The 16,355-nt window shown below is 41.7% G+C and overlaps 1 protein-coding gene across 5 annotated transcripts in view; it reads left to right on the top strand.

Annotated features, from left to right (window-relative positions):
• The window catches only part of acsl4a (acyl-CoA synthetase long chain family member 4a), a 90,429-nt gene that overhangs the window by 46,502 nt on the left and 27,572 nt on the right, over positions 1-16,355 (top strand). For 3 of the 5 annotated variants that reach the window (XM_059651374.1, XM_059651373.1, XM_048544272.2), the window contains 4 exons: positions 2,427-2,493; positions 3,707-4,304; positions 5,861-6,038; positions 11,988-12,097. In XM_059651374.1, coding sequence (XP_059507357.1) covers positions 3,954-4,304; positions 5,861-6,038; positions 11,988-12,097 — 639 coding nt within the window. In that variant the 5' untranslated portion in view covers positions 2,427-2,493; positions 3,707-3,953. The remainder of the gene's footprint in view (positions 1-2,426; positions 2,494-3,706; positions 4,305-5,860; positions 6,039-11,987; positions 12,098-16,355) is intronic. The other 2 variants (XM_059651375.1, XM_048544273.2) reach the window with 1 other exon arrangement.

The following is a 16,355-nucleotide window of genomic DNA, read 5'->3' as shown; positions in this document are numbered from 1 at the left end:
ATAATGCAAGGACATCTGAGGCAGCCTATAAAAAGAAAAAGTATGTTTTATGTGTGACTTATCACTGCAGTTAAACAAAAAGAAACCAGTGTTTTGATTTAAAGTTTAAAATAAAGAAAAATGTGCCGTTTAGCATTCACTCTTGAGTTAAAAAAAGAGAATTGATTGACTTGTCAGACTACTTGAGAAAACATTAAGATGATCCAAAAGACACTTTTTTTTAAAAGAAAGCAACATGTGGAATTCAAAACACAAACTGATCAGCCATGCTGTTGTTGAATGGCAGAGTTCCAGGACAAAGGGGATTCATGGCTTGTTTCTATGTCTGGAAGTCTGTGATCAACTGTGTTCCACAAAGATCAGTGCTGGGACCCGTTTGTAATTTATTTAAATGACTTTGATGAGAATGTAGGTGATCTGAATACCAAGTTGCAGACTGCACAAAAATTGGTGAAGTTGTGGATAGTGAGGAAGGTTGTCAAAGGAAATGGATCAGTTGGAAATTTGGGTGGAGAAATGCCAGTTGGAGTTTAATCTAAACAAGTGTGAGGTGATGCATTTTGGGAGGTCAAATGCAAGAGGAAAGCACACAGTAAATGGCTGGACCATGTTAAAAGCATTGATGTACAGCGAGATCTCTCAATGAAAGCCCATAGTTCCCTGAAAGTGGATTGTTGGAGGCTGAGGGGTCACCCAATAGAATTATATAAAATAATGAGGCATGGATAGTCCGAGTCTTTTTCCCAGGGTGGAAATGTCAAATACTCGGGGGCATAGATTTAAGGTGAGGGAGGGAAAGTTTAATGGAGATTTGTGAGGGAAATATTTTTGCACAAAGGGTGGTGGATCCTGGAATGTGCTGCCAAGGGAGGTGGTCGAAACAATGTTTGAGGTATTTATTACAGGCACACAAGTAGGGAGTAGAGTGATATGGACATGTGAAGACAGATTGGATTAGTTTAGAAATGTAACCTCGTCAGCATTGACATGGTGGGCTGAAGGATCTGTTCCTCTGCTGTACTGTTCGCATGAAAATATCAGTTTGTTAAATAAGTTGAGAGCATGACTGCGCTAGAGTAGTTGGATTTATTTTACCCTTCCAGGGACATGTATGTGATGCAGATTCTCTGTTTTGCTGATTCCACAGGCCAATGTAGTTTGTTTTACAACTATTTGTATCATGACAGCATTGATCAAACACATCAATTATCCTTCTGAAGGCTGCTGTTGGCTCACCTAAAATGTAGGCCTGAGAGATGGGCTTAAATATATGTCTGAGCCATGGAGCTGAAACCATTAATGTAGTGACTGGGCAGCATGGTCCTTCCAACTCGCACCACCCTGGCAATGTATCCAGTATTCTATCTGAGAGCAGAACTGTTGGTCAATTATCTTTGAGAAGTCAGAACATCCCACTTTCTTTTCAACTTTTTCTATCATCCCTGTTAGTCGCAACAAATGAGGTTAGGCCTGGGCGACATTGGCTGGCACCTCTAAATCCTGAGTAACAAATCAAATAGGCAACACAGCCCTCACTTCTATAAAATCTCTCAAGTCCTCATAGTACCACTTCCTGGCTAACTGTGAAGTGTGGTTTAAATGCTGGCAAATATGGTGAGCAATTTGCACCCAGCAAGGCTCAACAAGTGAATATTTTGTTAACTCCAGTGAAGCGGTCGGTTTTTTTTCCCCGAGGGTGGAGGTAGCTATTACGAGGGGGCATAGTTTGAAAGTGAGTGGAGGTAGGTGTAAGGGAGACATCAGTGGTAGGTTCTTTACTCGGTGGTTGGGGCGTGGAATGCATTGCCGGAGAGGGTAGTGGAGTCAGCCTCGAGTCGCTTAAATGTCCCTATTAGGTAGGCATATGGATGATCGTACAAGGTAGGAGTGGAGGTTAGATAGACCTTAGGTTTAGGGTAAAAGTTTGGCATAGCATCATGGGCCGAAGGGCCTGTACTGTTCTATGTTCTGTATTCTATTGGTCCGGACACACAGTTCCTCTGCTGTTCAAATTGCGACGTGGGTTTAGCTTCTCACTGATTAGGTGGCAACTTTAGACAGTATGTCACTGATTTGATTTGATTTTATTGTCACGTGTAGCTAAGTACAGTGAAAAGCGTAGTTTGCGAGCAGTACAGGCAGGTCATAGTAAGCAAGCACTTCCAGATCATAGGGTGCTTGGACAGAGCTGGGCATGCAGGTTACACTGCAATGTGTAGCAAAATCAACGGGGCACGTTGGGCTATGTGCTGGTTCAGATTTGCTGAAACCTCTGCAGTAGGGCTTCATCCATACTACAATAACTCTGAGCCAAACGTATCACTTTTCAGCTAAAGTTGGCATCTTTTTCGTTTGGCAAGAATATACTGAGCAGAGCATAAATGCGAAATCGACTTTGTTGTCACAGTTATTTTGTTTTGCTTCAGGTTGAGATCTGTCCAGAAGGAAAGGAATTCCAAAAGCTCTTTAAATCTTTCTGAAGCTGGACCTGCTGTAAGTAGTCACTAGCTTTTGCTAATGCAGTAACTAGAAATGGTGCCTAATGTTCTGTTTGCCTGTACATCTCATTTCCAGCTGGATTGTTAGCAGTTGGTGAGGTCAATATGTTTAATCTCCTCCCATAAATATTTTGCGACATAATGCTGAAGAAACACATGATTCAAATGAGGGAACTGTTCTAGTAGATAGTGGAAGTAAGCTATTTTAAATGTCAGTGGGGGAAGTGATTCATCACATAGATTTACGCAAGATCACTGATTTCACTGGCCTTTGAGAGACTTAAAATTTTCAGTGACAGTGCACTAACTAGACACAGCAGTATAGAATCTGGTTTCTTATGCACATTGAATGGTGACATTTTTTTATTAAGTTGTGTAAATGGGAGGTTATGGTGGTCCTAGTCTTATTCTGGATTATTTGCTTTCTTTCCAGCTTAATCGAGTAGTTATTTTACCTCCTGTAGTGAATTTCAAAGTATGCCATGACCTTTTAAGGAGGTTGTGCTTTGCCTTTCTATTCTGTATCCACACGAGGTTGAGTAAGAAAGGAGAAGTGACACCACAGTAGCGGAGCTTAATATTTATTCTGTGCCTTGTTATCTGTCTCTGTGGTCTGCATTTTCTTTGAAATCCAAAGATATCGGAATTGCAATTGTTTTGTGGCAAATTGACCCCCTGCTTATGCTGCTAGCATCGAAGTTATAATAAAAGTGTTAAACTTTAATGCAAGAGAACTCTGAACCAACTTTAAAAATAAAAGTTACTCTGGATGGTAAATTGCCTCTCTGCCTGTACTTTATTTTCCTTTACCTGCAGTACATGTGGGGTTGAGCTGATTTTTGTGCCAAGACACGTGCATAATGAAAAGCCACTGATTCACAAAACCAACATTGGCAGCTTAATTTGGTATTTCCAGTGAATTTTATAATATTGTTGCAAGCTGACACACATGCAGAGACACACCGTCGTCTTTGAGCTATATTCTGTCTGCCCACAGTGCCAACGGTATGTTTTCCACATAACCATCTCTAGTTTCTTAACTGGTAGATTGTCTCTGTTATGTGACAACAAACCTTTTCACTGATAAATGTGTTGCTTTTATGTGTAGTGAGTATGCTAACTGTGTACTAATGTGTCCAATTTTTCTCTTCTCTCTCCCATGCTCAAATTGCTGTGACTTGACCGGTGTCTGCTGTTGGCTCTTACAGCATCGGTGTAGACTTTACCTGTGCCTTTTTCCTCTTTGTCTGTCAAACTCGTCACTCTTCGACACTGCTTTAACCAAACTGCAGCTCCTTTGCCACTTTCTGGGACCGAAGCCACGCTCATCAACATCCAAATAGTCAGTTGAGAGTGAGAACGCCAAGTACGTCCTAGAAAGAACCTTGCCTTTGGTATTTCCAGTATCTAAAGGGGTGGGGGGAGGGGGGGTTAGGGAGAACAAAAGTCCAAACAATGAAGCTTAAACAAGAAGTGCACTGCATTTTCTTGCTTCCTATCTACCTATTGATGTGGCTTTACACAACCCTCACCTTTATCCCATGGTATTTCCTCTCTGACGCAAAGACAAAAAAGGCAATGGCAAAACGAATCAAGGCCAAACCCACATCCGAGAAACCAGGCAGCCCATTCCGTTCCGTGGACCACTTTGACTCCCTTGCCAAAATGGACTTCCCTGGGCTGGACACACTCGACAAACTCTTTGAAGCGGCTGTGAAGAAGTTTCAGAAGCAGAACTGCTTGGGCATGAGAGAGTTGCTGAGTGAAGAAAATGAGGTGCAGGCCAATGGAAAAATCTTTAAAAAGGTAAGCAGTATGCTGCGATGTTGAATACTTGCTGGTAAAATATATCCATTGCATGAGCGAGGAGGCTTGTTTCCGCTGTAGCTATATTTTTGTGTGCATGTGCACCTAGTCTGAGGTGGCATTTTGTGTTAGCTAACTGGAGGTGTGTCTCTAACACAACTTGGTCAATTAAGTTCTTCCCGTCCAACCTCTCCACATTGTTTGAACGCATCTAATTATTGGAGCACATGTAAGAGGCCTAAATACTTGATGCTGATTCATCCCCATTGACTCCATCCCAATTTCCTACAGGGTTAAAGGTTAAAAGCAGTAGGTGTACATGCTCTTGCCATAGACCTCCATCTGAGGCTTCTTCAGGGTACTTCATGGGCCAAGAATGGTTACGTTAAACCTAGGGTTTCTGGTGTCAAAAGGACCTTGTATTTTCCTCTTTGGGGGTTAATGTCAAATATTGGTTCTTTATTAACCATTTCCCATCAAGGCTTTGTCGGACGTTACGCAGCATGATGACAAAATGCCTGAACAAAACAAGCCAGCTCATCAGCAATGAGCAAGTCAACACCCTCACTCTCAGCCTGAGCTACAAATCTTCACTGAAACCTTAAGTTTCCCGTCCCCTTCTACAAAATAATCTTTATGCCAAGTGTAGTTTGGTCTTGATCTTAGAGGACAATAGAGATTTGGAGACTAGGATCCGTGGGCACAGCCTTAAAATTAGAAGGGGTAAATTTAAAACTGAAATGAGATGACATTTCTTCAGCAGAGAGTGGTGGGCTTGTGGAATTCATTGTCGCAGAGTGCAGTGGAGGCCGGGACGTTGGCTGCCTTCAAAGCAGAGATCGACAAATTCTTGATCTCGGAAGGAATCAAGGGCTACGGGGAGAGTGCAGGGAAGTGGTGTTGAAATGCCCAACAGCCATGATTTAAATGGCGGAGTGGACTTGATGGGCCGAGTGGCCTTACTTCCACTCCTATGTCTTCTGGTCTTACGGTCTTCCTTTCAGCACCAAGATCATTGCCATCTGTGAGCTGTTGCGAAATATCTCTTGCCTCCTTTTGCCCATTTCTTCTTGCTCCCTTTTTTTATAAATTTCGCATCCTTCCATGAAGGAAGCTGAAGACCCATGCCTGGTCCTCCCCAGTTCATCTCTGGTTGGGGTGGGGGTTGGGCATGGGGAAGCGACAGCTCAAAAGAATTGAAAGGGAAGAGGTTGAAATACTGCTGGTCTAGCAGATCCATATTCAGTATGACTGTGGTCAGGGAGATGTTCCAGTATTTGGAACTTCCTTGCTTTGTTAGGGTGTGTACAAGAATGCTGTTTCGTCAATGGTTATTTTTCACTCCCATGAATGTATCAGCTGCTTAAAGTTAGATATAATGGCTTGTCTCTGCGTTTGAAGAAGGGATGTATACCAAATTTGCCAAGTATTGTCTGTATAGATCGCATAAGTTTTAAGTGAGATCACATTTTCAGTGCACCCTGAAAATAAGGCCAATGCATGTTGGCATATCCTTGCTTGATTGACAGATTAATGTATTTTTACTTAATCTGCAGCTAATCCTGGGGGAATATAAATGGCTAAGCTATGAAGAGGTAAATCAGCGAGTAAACTGCTTTGGCATTGGCCTGTCGGCCTTGGGACTGAATGCAAAGGATATGATTGGCATCTTCTGTGAAACCAGGGCTGAGTGGATGATTGTAGCACAGGCCTGCTTCAAGTACAATTTTCCACGTAAGTATTTTCGCAATTGCCTTACACTGTGAGAGAACTGTGGTTAGTGGAATCAAGCCAATGATGCTACTCACCAGGATGACCTGGGCACTGTGAAGAGCATGTTTACTCCTGTCAAATCTAGTTGGACGTCCAAGTTTTCCAGAAAATGAAGCGAAGGGCAGATACTGAGATTTTAAAAGGGTTGCAAGTGTTAAGCGAAGCCATTCTTGAAAGAGGGGACATGCAGCACGCAAGATTTTTTTAAAGAAAAGATAATGGAAATACTACCAGATCAGTGCAGTATCTGTGGACAGGATAAACAAAGTTAATGTTTGAGGCTGTGACCTTTTTAATCAGAACTTGGGAGGCAAGAAGCTGTATGTAAAAGGTTGAAGCCACTGGAAAGTGGGAGAACGAGCGAATGGGCAGATCTTTGAGGTGAAAGTTTAGAGGGATTAAGTGCCAAATGGAAGTGCAAAGAAAACTGAGATGTGTCTCGGGAGTGAGTGACAGAATGATGAACCACTGCTGTCTGAAAGCAAAAGTGAAAAATGAGTAAAACCTGCTAAGTGAAATGAAGATAAATAGGAACAGCGGTTTGAGTCTGAAGTTGTTGAACTCGCTGTTGAGTCAGGATGCTATCAAGTGCCTAAAGTGAAGATGACTACTGACGTTGGAATGTCATTGTGTGTCGTCAGCCTCCTGCAGTATTTCAGTCACCATGCGAACAAGGGGTATTGAGGGATTGTCACTAGATGTTGACATTGCTAGTGATGCTTGCATCCTTTGAACAGATGATCCAAAAAAAAATCCCCACACTTCAGTTTCTGAGATGTGCTGCTGTTGTGGAAACTTACAGGACAAAAACTGGCAGTTTATGTGGAGTAACTGGAGACCTGTCTCCTTGAGCTGCATTTTGGAGTTCTGACCTGGGTTCAGGGCTAGCCTTGGAACTAACTTGTAGGGCCAAAATGGGGGAGAAAAATTATTTGGATGGGCAGTCACCTCCATTGGGAAGGCAACCTTATATATGCATCCTCAAAGGAAATACAAGTGAAAGAGTTAACGGTAGCTGATGAGTTGAGTTGAAGGGCATGTTGAGTTCTCGTAAAACATTACAAAGAAAGAGCATTTGTGTTTGCTCTTTGTGACCTCAGTGTCCCCAAGTGCTTTACAGCTGTGAAGAGTAATTGAGAGTGGAGTTTGCAATAGGAAATATTGTATCAATATTGGTTAAGCCATGACTGTGAGCATAATGGATATGAAAGGATTAATGAGTTGTGCCTGCAGAGTGAAGATCACTAGCCCAAGATATGACCTCGGAAAGTGCTACAATTCCATGTTAACTATCTGATACTTAGACTCGAGCATGTCCCAGTTGTTAACACGATTTTTGTTCAGTTAATTCCATTTATTCGCCACAGGCGCTAATGTGCAAAACTGCATAGCAGATTTTTTTTTGTAAAAAGTGCACAACTTTTTCCATAAACACATTTTTTCCGAGTGGACATTGTTGGCAGCATCTAACTTGTTAGAAGCCAAAGAATACTCGATTTCCCAAGAGATCCCAACAGTAATGCTCGCCTTTCCGGAATTGATCGTCATATTGTTTGGAAATAAGCACACGCTTTCTGTGCGTCTTAGGAAGCTGAGTAATAAGTATGGGTGACTCATATCAACCGTGGGAAGAGCATACTCATTTGCCAAGTGGATCAGATGTCACTGGAACATGTCGCAATTGTTCTTCCATTTGATTTTAAGTACAACTTGCAACATTTCCTTTAACCGTCAGTTTGAAGTTTGAGATGAGGGAAGGGTAGTGGAGGTTGCTTTAGTACCCTCCTGAGTTCTCTTTTACCCCCCCCCACCCCCCCCAACCATTCCCCAGCAACTAGTTCGTTTAATTTCCATGTCTTCCCTGCCCCACATTCCTCAGAGTTACGGCATGCTTAGGGAGGGTGGATTGTGAGGAACCCAGGCTCGTCACATTCCCTCACTGCACAAAATAACCTTGTGATACTTTCTACTGATCCTTGGGCATAGATGATGTGTTAGGCTAGATCATAAGAGTCATCAGAACCTCACTGACGCAATTATGCTCCAATTGTGCAGTTGTAACCTTTTTTTGGAAAGGGTAGAAATCAACAGAACAGTAAAACATTTGGAAGGGTAGTGGAGGTTGTTTTCAGATTTAAATATTTTTCCAGCTTGATGTCACCACGTCAACAAGAAACTCAATCTTGCGTTTTGGTCCTGCCCATCCCTCAAGTAACAATGTGTGCAGAATATTTACTTCCTCTTTCCGCTTGTATATGCTTGTCAGTCCCTGACTTGCAGATCCAAGTGTTTAAACAGTCTTCTGCACAGTCATTTACCTTTTTTTGTTGTTGTTGTAGTAACTATGTTAAGAACGCTGGTATTTTTAGAGAAAAGAAAATCTGTGGCCACGACTGAAACTCCACACCAATTCTGTTTTTGCTTGATAAAAACTGAAAGTACTGCGGATGCTGTAAGTCAGGAACAAAAACAGAAGTTGCTGGAAAAGCTCAGCAGATCTGGCAGCACCTGTGAAGAAAAAAAAAATCAGAGTTAACGTTTTGGGTCCAGTGACCCGTCCTCAGAATTGATGGTAGCTGGGAAAACATTGGTTTATGTGCAGAAGACAGGGAGGGAGATGGGGTAGGGAGTTAGAGATAGGACAAAGTGTAGAGCCCAAAGAGACAAGAGCAGTCAGATAGATGAAGGATAGACAATCTGGCCAGGAGGGTGAGGAAGCTGTTAATGGGACTGTTAGTGACTAACAATAGGTAGTGTGTAATGGCAGGTCAAGTAATGACAAGATAACAAAGTGTGAAGCTGGATGAACACAGCAGGCCAAGTAGCATCTCAGGAGCACAAAAGCTGACGTTTCAGGCCTAGACCCTTCATCAGAGAAGGCTCTCTCATGAAGGGTCTAGGCCCGAAATGTCAGCTTTTGTGCTCCTGAGATGCGGCTTGGCCTGCTGTGTTCATCCAGCTTCACACTTTGTTATCTTGGATTCTCCAGCATCTGCAGTTCCCATTATCAGAAGTAATAACAAGAGTTGGTGTGTGGCGGGGTGGTGGGACATGGGAGAGTTTCGGCCCTAAAATTATTGAACTCTATTTGAGTGCGGAGTAACGTTTTAACACACCACCCTGTTCCCTGGCCAACATCTGTCTTTGTCTTTGGCTTGCTGCAGTGTTCTGGCAAAGCTCAGCACAAGCCAGAAGAACAACACCTTGTTTTTCCACTTGAGGACCCTGCAGCCCTCTGGACTTGATATCAAGTTCAATAATTTTAGGGCCTAAACTCACCCACGTCCTAGTCCCCTACCCCACACACCAGGCCTTGTGCTCACGTAGCCATTATAGGCTACCTATTACTAACAGCTATTCACCCTCCTAGGCAGATAATTATCAACTCCTTTGTCTATCCAACTGCACTTCTGTCTTTTTGGTCTCTATCCTTTGTCTTATCTCTAACTCCCTACCCAATCTCCCTCCTTCTCTTCTGCACACAAGCTGACGTTTTCCTAGCTACCATCAGTTATGACGAAGTGTTACCAGGCCAGAAACATTAACTCTGATTTTTTTTTTCCTCCTCTTCACAGATGCTGTCAGACCTGCTGAGCTTTTCCAGCAACTTCTGTTTTTGTTCCTGCTTTTGCTTGATCCTTCTTTTCTGTCCATGGCCAGGAGTGCACTTCATTCAGCATTTAGAGCCTGGTGTTGGTGAAAAGAGGCAGGTTGTTCAGATCAGTAATGTGACTAGAAAAATATAAGTTTCATGTTTTTTAAAAACAAAAATTCTGATATTTAAACGTAAAATTTCAGATCTCTTTCACTTTCTTCTAGCACCCTCTGCAAATACAGAAATGGACCATACAGATGCGAATTATAGCAAGCCAGTCATCTATATAAGATGATGGGAATACAGCATATGGAAACAAATGGGGCTGCAGTTTACTTTGTGCCGTTCTCTTTAGCTGATGCCTGAAGAGATCAGAGTTTCTGCCTCCAGTATCATGTATGAAGTAGCTAACAGGTTTCATTAGTAGAATGTGTTATATGTTGAAAACTTCTGTCAAGTCACTGTAGCCAAGGATCACCGTAGCGGTGTATAATCAGCCCACAGGTGAAGTCACCATTTCCCTCTCTTGTCAGCTGGCTGTAAAAATTAGCAGTTAGGGCCTTTGTACCTCAATTGGAAGCAGAGCTGTGGTTGCCCTGATTTGCAGGCTCAAGCAACCTCCCTATGTTGAACATCTTTGAGTATTTGACCATCTCCTGTCTTGCAAACATGCCTGAGCTCACTAGGTTGCCTCTCCCTGATGAGTACCAACGTACCTGGGGAAATTTGCCGTCGTGAGCATTACCACGTTCGTGGTTTTGCCCATGAAATGCCTGAAATAATCTGCATGCATGAATGTTTGGATGTAAGATCTCATGTAACTTTACTCTCTCTCAACAGGAATAAGTGTGGCCATGAATAACGGTGACCATTTGAAAATGTGGTCCAAATAAACTCATGAATTGAGTTAAAATTTAGCACTTCACCGATGCATTTTAAAAGTTTGATATGTGTGTCTGTTGAGTTAGTTGGTTACTCTTGGTTGGAATGACTGGTGAGCCACTCGATTGACCATCAATGAGACTAAGATCCAGCTTGGTTATTATACGTATTTCATTTTGTAGCCCATTTTAGTGGCCCTTCTCTATGACTTAAAGCAACGTGACCTTATCCTTTTTAGATGGAGACTAAAAACATTGGAATGGAATAGCTTCAGTTGATATGCCATCCAATCCTCATTTTATCTTCGTACGAAAAATCTGTTCACCGTCTCCAGATGCTGTTACAATGCCTTGGAAGATCAATTTTTCTAAAATTCCTAAATTCCTTTCCTGATCGATCCTCTAGTCCCAGCTTCTATTACTCCAATAATTTTGCGTGTCCTTCATTCCTCAGTGTATGTCTTCATACACTTAAGGGTGAATTGCCACAATACCCTGGATTGTAGTGTGAGTCTGTAAGCGATAGAGTTGAGATGTGTGCAATTATTTGGCAATGGCTGAAGTAAGCATTTTAAAATTGTAAGTCCATGATGCTTGACAGCTGCTTCTGATTAAATGAAACGCAGTTCCTGTAAAGATTCTTTCCCCTGGTGTTGAGATTGACTTCAAATTAATCACCAGAAATAAACAATGAATCCTGGCCTTTATCTCCAGAAAGAGGCCACAGTTCATTTGAAAGAATGCACTAGAGCTCAGCAGGTATTCATTCTTTCAGTTTGAGCATGTTTTGAATTTACCTCTTTCGCTCTTCATGACTGATTAGTTCTTTTGAGCAATGTCTTAATATTCCATGTTCACCTTTCAGAATTCCTGCTTTCCCAGCATTCCTAAATTAGGACAGAATGGACTTAAATTTATACAGCACCTTTTGTATTCTGTAGGCACTTTTGAGGTTTGCATAGAACCAAATTGCATACATCTAGGAGGCTAGGTAAGTGATCAGTTGGTGTGTTTTGATTGCAGGATAAGCACTACCCCCGATACCGTAGATAAGAGAATTTGCTTGCTGCTCTTCAAATAAAGGAATTAGATCTTTTGGTAACTCAGACATACAGACTTAATGCCAAACCTGAAGGGTCATGCCCTGATTGATGCAATGCAGTGGAATCCATCTTGATCATGTGCTTGAGCCCTGAAATGGAGCTTGAACCAATGATTCTTTGAAATAATCCCTCAAAATGGGCTGAAATAAATAATCAAAAACATGACACATTTGACTTCCTGTTTTTAGCTACTTGTTTTGGGAAACTTTCTATTTTCCTGTTTACAGAGTTATGTCAAATTTTAAGTTAATTTTGATCACACTACATGCTGTGGAAATTGCGTCCATTTCAGTGCAAGTGTAACTTGATTATTTTCTTTCATTCCTGTCAGTTGTAACAATTTATGCAACCCTTGGAGAAGATGCTGTAGCTTATGGGCTAAATGAATCGGAAGTAACACATCTCATCACGAGTGTGGAACTCCTTGATACCAAGTTGAAGGTGAGCTTTGAAAAATCTGCATGCCACATCATCCTTACGTAAAGATTTTGGATGAGTGGAAATACGAAAGATTTTGAAAACTAGGAATCCAGTGTGCACTCAGTTCAGGCTTGTTCTTTTTGTACCATGTTGGAAATTCTTGAGCAGTACATCCTCCATTGTTAATTTCTTCACCTAATCTTTCACAACTAAAGAAAAGCCTTTTGTTATCCTGTATTTTCACTGAATGTTAGTGTGAGGAATATTGTGAAACTTGCCTGGAAAAGCAGTGTTCTATTACAGCAGCATTTATAGTGTTTCTATGTAAATAGATATAAGCTTGTTTTTGATCCTAATATTCAGGTTCTTTTATAGGTGACAACAACACATTCTAAATTTGAATTCCAAATTTGACTGATAACATTATCAAGGTTGTAAAAACTAATTTTCACTTCCAGTCAAATCAACATGTTCATATGATTGTCAATCCTGAAAAGAATTTACAAGTTTAATATTAGTAAAAAGTTGTGTGACAGTCCAGTCAGTAACATGCAAATCTACTTGCAGTCGATTTCTGCCAAGCTGATCTGGGTTAAAGATGAAATGTAGAGCAAGGTTTGTTGTAAAAGTTTCAAACACTTCAAAAACAAGTCAACAGTGCCACTTTCACATGCAAAATGTAGAAGGAGATTAAGTTTGACCTCGGTCTCATGAAGAATATGTACACTGCATTGTGTTACCAAGGGAAAGAGAAATAATCGAAAGGGTTAAAAATGAAATTGAAAGGAAATGATCACATCCTAAAAGGAATGGAAGCTTTCATAAGCACACAAAGAACGAGGAAAAAAAACTACTCATGGATTAAGTGGGGAGCCTTATTGTGGAAATTCGATTACATTAAGGGCATATTTTGCAATTTTTTTTGCCAGTAATGGTGGGCATGAGAGATTTGAAGTTAGAGGTGGCAGTAGTCAAGTCACCATATTATCACCAGACCATATGGTTGCTGTCATTTAGAGAGTGCGATGACTGATAGTTTAATCTGAGGGTTACCACACCTCAGCGAAGGGAGAGGTTAAGGAGAACCCTTCACTGTAACCTTGGCCAACGCAGGAACTGAATCTGTTGCTGGCATCACTCTGCATCACAAGCCAGCTATCCAGCCAACAAGCTAAACCAACCCTCAATTTATCTATAGGAGAAGGAATTGGTTTTGAAAGCTAAGTAGGGTTTTAGGTGGAAATTACCTAGCTCTGTTAATTTCTAGTCTGTGGAAAGACATCCAAGAGCATTGCAGAGGTTTGAGATTTTTCAGTTCTTGAGTTTCTCCTAAGTACCATGAATTGAGCTATGGGACCGGAGAGTAATCTGCAAAGTGCCCCTGTTTAAGTAGGGTGGAGTGTGATAAACTGGTTCACTGTAGAAAAGTTAGTATGGTGACACTTGTGAATAAGCTTGTAGAATCTGTACAAAAACTGTTGCTGGAAAAGCTCAGCGGTCTCACGTCTGTCGTCTGCAAGGTGTTAGAAAGGATTCTGAGGGATAGGATTTATGACCATCTGGAAGAGCATGGCTTGATTAAATACAGTCAGCACGGCTTTGTGAGGGGCAGGTCATGCCTCACAAACCTTTATCGAGTTCTTTGAGGATGTGACTAGAAAAGTTGACGAGGGTCGAGCTGTGGATGTGGTGTATATGGACTTCAGCAAGGCATTTGATAAGGTTCCCCATGGTAGGCTCATTCAGAAGGTCAGGAGGAATGGGATACAGGGGAACTTAGCTGTCTGGATACAGAATTGGCTGGCCAACAGAAGACAGCGAGTGGTAGTAGAAGGAAAATATTCTGCCTGGAAGTCAGTGGTGAGTGGTGTTCTACAGGGCTCTGTCCTTGGGCCTCTACTGTTTGTAATTTTTATTAATGACTTGGATGAGGGGATTGAAGGATGGGTCAGCAAGTTTGCTGATGACACGAAGGTTGGGGGTGTCGTTGACAGTATAGAGGGCTGTTGTAGGCTGCAGCGGGACATTGACAGGATGCAGAGATGGGCTGAGAGGTGGCAGATGGAGTTCAACCTGGATAAATGCGAGGTGATGCATTTTGGAAGGTCGAATTTGAAAGCTGAGTACAGGATTAAGGATAGGATTCTTGGCAGTGTGGAGGAACAGAGGGATCTTGGTGTGCAGATACATAGATCCCTTAAAATGGCCACCAAAGTGGACAGGGTTGTTAAGAAAGCATATGGTGTTTTGGCTTTCATGAGCAGGGGGATTGAGTTTAAGAGTCATGAGATCTTGTTGCAGCTCTATAAAACTTTGGTTAGACCGCACTTGGAATACTTCGTCCAGTTCTGGGCGCCCTATTATAGGAAAGATGTGGATGCTTTGGAGAGGGTTCAGAGGAGGTTTACCAGGATGCTGCCTGGACTGGAGGGCTTATCTTGTGAAGAGAGGTTGACTGAGCTTGGTCTCTTTTCATTGGAGAAAAGGAGGAGGAGGGGACCTAATTGAGGTATACAAGATAATGAGAGGCATAGATAGAGTTGATAGCCAGAGACTATTTCCCAGGGCAGAAATAGCTAACACGAGGGGTCATAGTTTTAAGCTGGTTGGTGGAAAGTATAGAGGGGATGTCAGAGGCGGGTTCTTTACACAGAGTTGTGAGAGCATGGAATGCGTTGCCAGCAGCAGTTGTGGAAGCAAGGTCATTGGGGACATTAAGAGACTGCTGGACATGCATATGGTCACAGAAGTTTGAGGGTGCATACATGACGATCAATGGTCGGCACAACATTGTGGGCTGAAGGGCCTGTTCTGTGCTGTACTGTTCTATGTTCTATGGTTCTGCAAGAATCTGTGAAGAAATAAAGTTAAGGTTTCAGGTCCAGTGACAGAACATATGTTCTGAGGAAGGGTCACCAGACCCGAAACGTTAACTGTTTTTCCCTTTTCCGATGCTGTCAAACCTGCTGAGCTTTTCCAGCAACTTTGTTTTTGTTCCTGATTATAGCATCCACTTATTTCTGTTTTTATTTTGTAGAATCTGTAGTTTGGGACATGTCAACAATGAGAAATTAACAAATTCTCTTGCCTTTAATCAAGGGCAACCAATACTTTTGTTTAAAATCTATTTGAGTTTGAAAAATAGTTTTTTTTTGGAGAAGTGAATGTTGGCTCATTACAGAAGACACTTGGAGCACATATGGATTTTTCTGAAGGCAGTCGTTAAGGTTGCTCAAGATTTGTGAAGTTAAATGAAGTGCAGCAATAAAATAAAGTGGATGGATAGCTGAGTGCAGTAAACAGGGTTGAAATAATCGGCTTTTGCTCAGACTAGGCTTGAATTGGAATCTCTTAGTTTAGCTGACTTCAGAGTAGTTTACCAAAGAGTGAGAAGATTTGAAGACCCAGTTTGGAAGAGTAAGTAAACAGGTAGCCAATGCAGTTTTGAGAGGCAATGACGATGATAATGTTGCTGGACTAGCATCCCAGAGGCTTGGGTATGTGGTGGAATTTGAGTTGAATGAAAAGAAGTCTGCATTTAAGACTACTGATGGCTATGAAATAATTGTCAATGATACAATTATCAATGATTGTATAAAAACACAGTTGGTTGACTGATGCCTAATAAGAATGCAATCCTTCCCTCACCAATATGTGACTCTAGATCCATGCCAATACATTTTGACTTGTAACTGAAATGGTTGACTGTGAAGTAGCCTGGCAAAGCAGTCAATTTAAGGGCAACTGGGGATGAGCAGCCAATGCTGTCCAAGCCAGCAATTCCCGTATCCCATCAATGAATGAATAAAAAACACAGGCTTGAGATGATATATTTTGGGATGTGGTAGATTGAAACAAGGGAGTAAGGAATGGATGCATGATAGACATAAAGGTATGGATAAATAGAAATTGGCAAGTATCAAACTGTAGTCTCAAGTATGTCACAGCTAGAATACAGCGTTGATTCATTAGAATAATGGCAAGGTGGGTAAATACAGTTACAAGTAGAAATGGGAAACTCTAGGATTGAGAGAGTTTTAATTTCACTGACTAGGAAAAAGACCATTTTTCTCATGGCAATAGTTGGTATCAAGCTCGATTTAAAATCTTTAATATTGAGGAAAGTCAGGTACTTCTCTAAATGAGGCGGCTAAAGCATTTTTTAATGGGCAAATTGGACTCGTAATTGAGCGGGAGGATAGTGAGGCTGTGCTAGAGAGAACAGTTTAAAAAGTTTAATTTTGAACTGCTCGAGTTCAAGAATTGGCAAAGCATTACT

This window comes from Stegostoma tigrinum, chromosome 15, assembly GCF_030684315.1.
Source record: "Stegostoma tigrinum isolate sSteTig4 chromosome 15, sSteTig4.hap1, whole genome shotgun sequence".
Classification (NCBI taxonomy): domain Eukaryota; kingdom Metazoa; phylum Chordata; class Chondrichthyes; order Orectolobiformes; family Stegostomatidae; genus Stegostoma; species Stegostoma tigrinum.
This window is presented reverse-complemented; position numbering and strand designations above follow the sequence as displayed.